Source organism: Triticum urartu, chromosome 7 (assembly GCF_003073215.2).
Source record: "Triticum urartu cultivar G1812 chromosome 7, Tu2.1, whole genome shotgun sequence".
Lineage (NCBI taxonomy): Eukaryota > Viridiplantae > Streptophyta > Magnoliopsida > Poales > Poaceae > Triticum > Triticum urartu.
In genome coordinates, this window is record NC_053028.1 from 149,292,356 (window position 1) to 149,301,838 (window position 9,483).

General features: G+C 54.0%; 1 protein-coding gene across 1 annotated transcript; it reads right to left on the reverse strand.

Moving 5' to 3' along the window:
* Positions 1 to 1,724: 1,724 nt before the first annotated feature.
* LOC125518580 (xaa-Pro dipeptidase-like) lies at positions 1,725 to 9,041 on the reverse strand. Its single transcript, XM_048683394.1, has 2 exons — positions 8,977 to 9,041; positions 1,725 to 2,292 (listed from the first exon to the last, which is right to left on the reverse strand). The coding sequence occupies exons 1-2, from the start codon at positions 9,039 to 9,041 to the stop codon at positions 1,725 to 1,727; spliced, it is 633 nt and encodes a 210-aa protein (XP_048539351.1).
* Between the last annotated feature and the right edge of the window lie 442 nt (positions 9,042 to 9,483).

Consider the following 9,483-nt stretch of genomic DNA (forward strand, 5'->3'; position numbering starts at 1 on the left):
TATTACTTCCCAATGCCTTCATCTAGGCCCAAATAATGGTGAAGTGTTATGTAGTCGACGTTCACATAACACCACTAGAGGCTAGACAACATACATCTTATCAAAATATCAAACGAATACCAAATTCACATGACTACTCAATAGCAAGACTTCTCCCATGTCCTCAGGAACAAAAGTAACTACTCACAAAGCATAAACATGTTCATAATCAGAGGGGTATTAATATGCATATAGGATCTGAACATATGATCTTCCACCAATTAAACCAACTAGCATCAACTACAAGGAGTAATTAACACTACTAGCAACCTACTAGCACCAATCCCGGACTTGGAGACAAGAATTGGATACAAGAGATGAACTAGGGTTTTGAGATGAGATGGTGCTGATGAAGATGTTGATGGAGATTTCCCTCTCCCGATGAGAGGAGCGTTGGTGATGATGATGGCGATGATTTCCCCCTCCGGGAGGGAAGTTTCGTCGGCAGAACAGCTTGGCCAGAGCCCTAGATTGGTTCCACCAAGGTTCCGCCTCGTGGAGGCGGAGTTTCGTCTAAGAAGATGGCTTATGATTTTTTCCCATCGAAAGACTCCATATAGCAGAAGATGGCCACCGGAGGGCCACCAGGGGGGGCCACGAGGTAGGGGGCGCGCCCCCCACCCTCGTGGGCAGGGTGTGGCCCCCCTGGTGAAGTTCTTGCTCTTAGTATTTTTTATATATTTGGAAAACATCTTCCGTGAAGTTTTAGGACTTTTGGAGCTATGCAGAATAGGTCTCTAATATTTGCTCCTTTTCCAGCCCAGAATCCCAGCTGTCGGCATTCTCCCTCTTTATGTAAACCTTGTAAAATAAGAGAGAATAGGCATAAGTATTGTGACATAATGTGTAATAACAGCCCATAATGCAATAAATATTGATATAAAAGCATGATGCAAATGGACGTATCACGGGGCGTCACCGGTTCCAGGGCCGCTGCCGAGAGGAGGAGGAGGTGGGGGAGTGGGAGATGCCATGGCGGTTCTGGGGAGTTGGAGAGGCAGCGGAAGAGTGGTTCAGCGACGAAGGAGAAAACCAACGTCTGATACCATGTGGATCGGTGGAGAGGAAGAGCAAAGCACTTAGGTGCTGCCATTGCCATTGCCAAGAATATATAGGCGCGGGGTGCCAGTACAATAGGCGCGCGGAGCGCCAGTACAATAGAGAGAGAGAGAGAGAGAGAGAGAGAGAGAGAGAGCAACTCTAGTACGTGCATGGGATCGTGGGTAGATGCATGCAGTGCGTGGGAGAGTGGAGAGAACTGCTAACAGCTACATATTTTGACTACGATATATGGCAGATGAAAAACTTTTCTAACTGAAAAGTTTGAAGAGGATGCATACATGATAAAGCTAGAAGAGGATGTATACATGATAGCTTGGAATTGTTTATTGTATTACTCGAGCCTCGTGGGCATATATATAGAAGTACATAATATTCTTTGAGTATAAGACAAGTTAGAACGAATCTTAGTCTATCCTATATTATACTCCCTCTGTATTGTTTCCCCCAACTACAAGTATTTCAATATAGATGGAGTAATAAAAATCCCAAACCAGCCAACAACTTGTGAGAGGCTCTCTGTTTATCAAAGTACCCTATATTTATTCGGCAAAAAAAGTACCCTATATTTCATAAAATTATTATTGTTATCTTTTTTCTCACAAGGGCATGACGAATTGAAGTGCTTAGGACCTGGGAAGGCCATTCTCTGTTATTGTCGCAGTGGAACAGGAATCACGTGAATGCCATGCTGCGCCAGCCATTACCGCTTCTATTTCGCAGATCTCTCGAGGGCAGTTCGTGAGGTTCGTGCATCCTTGTGCCGTCATGTACACATTACTTTCAATGCGAACACCACCAAAGCTTCTGTACATTTGTATCTTTTCCCAGTTGAAGAACTCTAAGCAAATTGGATCATTCCCGGCCTGCCTCAGCAAAGCGTCAATGAAGTAACATCCCGGCTCGACCGTAATAACCATGCCTTCTTTAAGCCCTCTTGTGGTGCGCAAGGATCTCAATCCCGGCTCCTCCGGCCTCTCTAAACCCTCGGGGTAGCCTCCGGGATCATGCGCGTCGATTCCAAGCAAGTGCCCAAGACCATGAGGCATGAAGACAGCACCCAACCTTCTGTCCATCATGTCATCAATATCACCATGGATAATATCTTCTTTCTCTAAAGACTCGAGTATTCTCCGCTCTGCCAGCTTGTGCATGCCGATCCATTTCACCCCAGGTGTCGGTGGGAAATGACACCTATGGGATCACAAGAATCCCTACTGCGGTTGTGGGGCGCGGGGTTGAGAGAAGAGCGGGTCTAACAGAGAGCACGCGGTTCGTTTATCCAGGTTCGGGCCGCGAGGATGCGTAAAACCCTAGTCCTGCTTTGGTGGATGTATCCTGAGTTCTTGAACTAGCTACGGGGTGTAACGAGCTCAAAAATTTCGAATCCCTCCCCTCGTCGCCTTGGGTCTCCTTTTATAGAAAAAGGGGTCGCCACAGTGGCAGACAGGAGGTGGAAAGGCAACAGTGTTGCGAGGTTATCCTGGTATTACAGGACAAAGCGCATTAAATGCGAGGCTTAGGTGTCCCTCCACTTTATCAGGGGCGGGGGCGAGGCCCGTCCCATCCGTTTCCGCTCCTCCAAGCTTCGACACGCGCCCTGGCTAGCGATGCATGCGGTGCCATGTAGGTAAGCAGGCAGCTGAGGTGGCGCGGTGCTGGAGCCTCCATGAAGGGTTGCATGTCGCCACGCAGGTGCGTGCCCAGATGGTTGGGTCAGCAGCTGCATGCGAACAGCGGCGGAGACTTGGCTGGTGCGGGCCTGATGGTGGCCCTACTGGTGCCCTTGGCGAGGGCCACCCGGCAAGGGTCTTGCCGTGGCGTGTAGGCGTCCCCAGCAAGGACCTCGCCGGGGGTCTTGTGGGATTCTTCAATGAGGAAGGTTGCCTTCCTATCCTCATTTGATCTTAACTATTCTTTGTCTTCACGAAGATCTGCATGCCACCACAGAGGTGCCTCCCGAGCCCTGGCCAGTGCATTTGCCAAGTGTTGGTGGGCTCGAGGGTGGCTCGCTCGGCTGGCATGGGCGAGCTGCCCCGGCAAGGGTCCTTGCCGGGGAAACCTGCTTTGCCCATCTGATCTTTGTGGCCTTGGTCCTTGTCGTTGCTTTTGCTTCGTCTTAGGCTTCAATCTTACCTTGGCTTACCTCCCTTGCTCTGCTTGTGTGGTCACGGGCGCGGCTCTGACTGCCCGTGCACAGGAAAAGGGGTACAAAAATGTGCCCCTAGTTTTGTACACCGATAGGAGCCCCCGGGCCTGAGCCACACATAAGCGCGACACGTATGTTGGGTCAGGCCCAAGACGGTGCGTGGGCAGGCGGGGCGGTTTTTATCGCGGTAAATTTTTTCGCGCGTTGTGCCTCCCACGACCCGCACGCGCGGCGCGGGGTGGAGGGGCATGCATGACGTAGGCGGCATGCGTAGAGCGGTTTTCACACGCATGCGTCACATTGCAGTAAAGGGGCGGCTCGCGCCTTCCCTGTAAAGGGAGGGAGGCGTGGAGGCACGGCTCATTTACTGAATGAGTCTTCAAGGTGTCCACTCCCTTGATTACGGGGTGGCGAGTGATCGCCTCACCCGTCCCCTAGGATATGCACGTCTGCCACGTGTCTTTCATGCGCTCGGGGTGGCAAACGGTGGAGGCGGGAAACCGAGCCGTCACTGGTTGGGGCGGCGGGTCGGTCTTGGTTCCCTGCACCTCTCGTGTCTTGATTGGCCGAGCGGGGCGGCCGAGCCCCAACCCCGTTCCTTTATAAAAAGGGTGAAGGGGGATGGCATCCCGCATTCTTCTATCTTCTACCTCTCTTCACTTCCGCTCCTTCCTTTCATCCACCATGGAGAAAGGGAATCCTGGTCCTTCGACGATGGCGGCGAGGGTCGCCGCTTGACAACGCGCCTCTCTTCCCCCTGAGCCCGTGTTGGCAGAGTCGGCCGCGAGGGGAAGGGGGAGGGGGCGACGCCGTGGGCGAGGCCGGGGCAGAGGTCACGGTGCTCGGGGAAGGGGAGGATGGGGCGGTAGATCAGCCTCTCCTCCGCCAGCAGCTCCTCCTCCGATGGAGGGCCATGCAGGAGGCAACCCCTGCGAATTCTTCGTCAGGCTGCGCCAGCCACCGCGCCGCCGCCTTCGCCTCCCAACTCCATTCGCGCGGGAGATGGAGCTGGATCCGCCGCAGGCGTTGCGGTTGCATATGAGGGGCTGCGGGAACAGCGGCACATGGGCCGACGTCGAGTTCCCCCCCTCACGTCATGTATCTCCACGAGGGTGGAAGACCTTCGCTTCGCCTCCACAGCTTGACGGATGGGCTCACTCTCCATTTCAAACTAATGGAGGGTGGCCTCCTCTCTGTCAAGATCTTCGGGCACTTCGGGACTCGCGTAAGGTGCTGCGTGGAGAGCTCTTCTGACGATGAAGATTCCTCCTCGAGCGAGAGCGGCGAGGAGGACAAGCAGCAACGACGAGGCTAGCGGGCGGCAGGATGACGGGTCCGATTAGGCGTCGGGCGCCGCTTCGAGCGGCACGTGCGACCCCATCATCCGTGTCGCCGGCTCCTTCAACTTCTCGGGGTCGTCTCCTTGGGCGGCTGGCGTTGGGAGGCTGCGGAAGAGGAAGAGGGCGGGCGGCAAGGCCGTCAAGTCGGAGTACGCGGGCACCGACGCCTTCGTCGCGTACCGACGTCCTGCCGCCTCGTCTTCGAGCTCTGCCTCCAACGCCGCCATCACCATCCAGCCCTTGGACGGCCACCAAGATGTCCTCTTGGTGTCTTATGCCACTCGTAGCTCGCCTAGGCGCCCCTTTTGCCCTTCTGCTTTCTTGTTCCATTTCCTGAGGAGAGAGACAAGAAAGGTATTACGGGCATCTTATCTCTTTTTAGTCTTGTAAGCCTTCGGGCCTTTGTTAACTTTAGAACTTGTAATCCCTTTGTTCATGTTTTTCATTTCGTATGAACTGTACATGTACGGTATGTTTTTTTAATGAAAAAGGGATGTTTGCTGGGTTTTCCGTTCGCAGGTAAAACCCACGACAAGGAATAAATCCTTGTTACCTTTAAGGTAAACGTTTTCCCGCCCGGCAACAGGCCTTGCCGTCCCCCCACTTCGCTCGACCTTTCTCACGCCCTTGGCGGAGGCAGGGATGAGGTGGGCTTAGGCTCTTCGTTTCATTTCCTTGCTGCTGCGACTACGACCAATTCGGTCCCAGGAAACGAGTCCTAGGATCCGGAATGAGGGGGGCACGGTAGCCTAAGGATAAAACGAGGTTTCACATACCTCAGTTCATAACGAAACACATGATAAGGGATAGAGAACTTATCTGAATATGCAGCCCCCGGCAACCTTGGCTTGCCGCGGGTGGATCTTTGCTCTTGTAGCCCCTGTCGTGGTTCTAAGACTGACAGTAGAATAGGGGGGTAGGAATGTAGAGGCAAGATCCTAGCTATGGAGGAGTTGTACACACGAGTTTTATGAGTTCAGGCCCTTCTCGGAGGAAGTAACAGCCCTACGTCTCGGAGCCCGGAGGCGGTCGACTGGATATATGCATGTGAATTACAGAAAGTGCGAACCCTTGTCCCAGAGGAGGGGGGTAGCTTATATAGAGTGCGCTAGGACCCCAGCTCCCCTCTTTTCACACAGGGTTCAATGTTCATAAAGGAGGAGCGTTACTGGTAATGTCCGAAGTAAAGTGCTATAAATGTCCATAAAGCTATGACTTAAACCCAGACCGTTGCGGAGTGAAGGGCTTCTCATCTTCTGGTGGTCGAGTGTCTTCAAGGTGGTCGAGTGAACACATCTTCATGGTCGAGTGGATGATGGTTTCTCTTCGACTGCTTCTGATTCTTTGTAGAGATGCCCTTGGGGAGGGTATGTTGGACAGATCCATGACCCTACCCTAGGTACATAGCTTCATCATTAGCCCCCGAATGAATCAGGGGTTGAGTGAGGAAGGAGTTGGGAACACTTCCGACTCATTCTTTGTGCTATGAGCATATCTTGTTCTGGAACAATGAACTGAGGAGACGACGTCAACTCCTTTTTCAGTCGCCTTGGTCCATTCTTGGTTTTTGTCGAGTGAATTTTCACGGTAGAATTCCGAATGATAATGTAGAGGACGTTTACAGTCTAGCAAGTTGCTCTGCTCTCCGCGGGATTCGAATTTTGGGAAGCGCGCCGGACGGGCGAGACCGTGGTAATCGGGGCGGATTAGGCAAGTCTCCTTGATCTTCGCGCCACCTTTTTCACCACGTACTGCACGCGCGACAGTTGTGGGATTTGTTTAGATCGTCTGGGTCCACCAGTCAGTCACTTGGGGAATGACCTTATAAAAGGCACCGGACCAGGCCTCTGCCCCATGCGCTCCCATTCTCTTTTCTTCTTCCTCCGACCTCTCCGCCACGCTCGCTTCTGCTCTCGTCGCCGGACCCTCGCTCGAACTCGATCCGTCGCCATGGGGAAAGAGAAGACGGGGGCGCTGGAGCGGGCGAAGAAGGCGACCGCGAAAGCAAAGGGCAAGCGGACCAGCCGGGGCGGATCCTTGTCGAGATCCGGCCTGCCGCCGGGCTAGATCCAGGGCGACTGGATCCGCTCGACGATCAGCCAGGACGACCTCGACGACCTGGTGGAGGGGGGACCCGAAAGTCGGCCGGGCTCCGGGGAAAGGAGCCGGAGCCGCAGCCAAGGGAGGGTGAGTGCGTTGTGGAGCAGGTCACTTGGAGCGGCAAAGGGTACTTGGATGCCGAGGAGGACGAGGAGAGTGACGAATCGACTGATGACGAAGAGGTCGACTCGCCTCCTCGCAGGGAGAGGAGATCCAAACACGCTCACGACCCGGCGAGCGCTCCGGGCCTGGTGGCCGCGCCGATTGGGCAATCTTCGAAGTGTCCCAGGATGTCTTCCCCAACGCCGATTGAGAAGGCTCCGAAGCAGCCCAAAGTTGTGCCGCCTCCAGCACCGAAAGCACCGAAAGCCACCTCCTCCAAACTGCCAAAGGCTTTGCCCAGGATCAAAGTGACTGTCCCTACTATCTCCGGGTAATCATCTGACTTGTTCTTTTCGTTGACTCAAGTAACAGAACATAACCGACTGGATGCGGGTCTTTGTAGTGCTGCTACGTTAGGAACCTCTTCTCTCCAGTACCGAGACGAGGAGATGGAAGACGTGGTTACCTCTAACCCAGGTAGAAACTCTTATGATCTTGTTCTTGATTCCTTGGTCGATTGCATTCTAGTGGTTCACTTGGGGTCGAATGATCTGTCTTGCAGCTCCACCCAACGTCATCGATCTTCCAGATGACGATGAAGATGTGGCTCTTAAGCCCAGGAAGAGCAAGAAGGTAGCAGCTGGCAAGATGTCTCGGCAAGGGCCAACAACAACAACACCCGTCCGTCAACCTGAAGACGCGGGCAGGGCCTCTGTAACCTTCGCTGCACCCTTGTCGAGTGAGCACCCCGCACCGTCGATTACACCGGTGATTCCTTTAGTCGTCCAACTCCACGCCACGGAGCTCCAAGCTGACACACCTGGGTCGTCTTCTCTCTTTTTCACCAGCTACATCGTCCCGGACAACCAGTCGGAAGCGGCTGTGGAAGCCATCCGACAGGCTGACGTGATGATGGAGCGGGTGAAGACGGTGCATGAGAATAGCCAGGCTACCTATGACGCCAGCGCTGCTCTTCGGGCCAATGTCCAGGTAAGTAGACTTTCCGACTGCTCTTGTTCTATGAGGATATGCTACCCGAAAAAATTTCTTCTACACAATCTCCTGTTGTTTGCGTCAAATCAGAGCACCCACTGGGTGTTTTGTTGTCTTTGATATTTGCATTCTTCTACTCGGTCTGGGCGAGTGGGATCTGAACCGGTGGGGGCACGCTAAGTGCACCCACTGGGTGTAGTCCCCGAGACCGCGGTCGACTACTGGCAGTCGACTGGGGTTTGAGTTCTATCTTCCTTTCTTTTTCTTTTCTTCCACTCGACTCAGGCGGACCAGTCGAGTAGGATCTGAACCGGTGGGGCACGCAAGTGCACACGGGTGTAGGTCCCCTGAGGACCGTGCGTTCGGACTGCTTTATAGTGTGTATCAGGGCGTCGGGCGGCGAGGCCTCGATCCTCATCCGATTGTTCCGCTGCGCTCCCAAAAGCTCTTGTATCGCTACACTGCTCGCTTTTCTCCTCCGTGCGCTCGAGTCGCATGCTTAGTCGTGAGAGCAGCTAGACCTATGACTTATCAGGACCAGTTATAGGATTTCGCTAACTGCAAGCAGTCTCGATGCTCATGGCAGTCTGGACCGCGCGTTCTTTGTGTGGAGCCTTGAAGGCGGGGCACTTCAAGGAAACTCGCCACCGCACGATGGGTGCAGCTGCGTGTCCCCGACCCCAGATTCGGTCTCTAGGCGCGTCACTGGTCCAGCCTGCAGTCGAGTTGGACAAGACGAAAGAAAGGCAGAGAGTACGATACTTGCAACCGCCTAGGTTCGGCTGCCAGTCCGTCGAGATCGCTGGCTCCGTCTCTCGGGTGCCCTTTTACGAACCGAGTGGGGTGCACTTCTCAGCAGTGCCCCCCACCGGGTTCAGAGTCCGCTACTCGCCCGTAGAGGCCGAGTGTAGGTGCGTTACGCAATGCAAGCAAGTGATCATCGACAGAGCGAGACGGATAACACTCCTCTCAGTGGGTGCTCTTATTCCTGACTCGCACAACTAAGAGAGATTGTAGTAGAAGATGAGACTCTTTCCGGGTAGATACTATCTCCTCTGTTCGAAGACCTAGTACAGGTATTCATATAAGTGTCTCTCACTATCTGAGCCATAGACTTAGGCCCGATAGCCTAGCAGCTCGCTACGGCGTACAGTAGGATAGCGCTGTGTACTTCTCACTCGGCACCGTCCTCACCAGCTGTCCGACTTCATTTCTCGCTCAGAGCTCGGTTGGCTGGCGCTCTCACAGCAGGTGCGCATCGCGGTTCGCTCGGCTAGGATGTACTCGATTGGAGAACGAGAGATAGAGCGACCGGCAAGTGTCGCTTGGAGCTCGCGTGGCGTAGAGCGTTGGTGCATCGCATCTAATAGAGAATCACTCTCTGTGTTATATCGGATCGGTGCGGTGGGCCTGTCCTTGTCCGTTGATTTGCTTCGTGTAGCTCGAAGTCGGTGCTCACTCGACAAGGGTGCAGCGAAGGTTACAGAGGCCCTGCCCGCGTCTTCAGGTGACGGACGGGTGGTGTTGTTGTTGGCCCTTGCTGAGACATCTTGCCAGCTGCTACCTTCTTGCTCTTCCTGGGCTTAAGAGCCACATCTTCATCGTCATCTGGAAGATCGATGACGTTGGGTGGAGCTGCAAGACAGATCATTCGACCCCAAGTGAACCACTAGAATGCAATCGACCAAGGAATCAAGAACA

What these genes read in the sequence shown, in the direction of transcription:
- LOC125518580 (XM_048683394.1), bottom strand. Translation starts at nt 9,041, where the DNA reads ATGCGCACCTGCTGTGAGAGCGCCAGCCAACCGAGCTCTGAGCGAGAA. An exon ending in GAAATGAAGTCGGACAGCTG is followed by an intron (nt 2,293 to 8,976) that starts GTGAGGACGGTG and finishes GTGATCCCATAG; the next exon opens with GTGTCATTTCCCACCGACAC.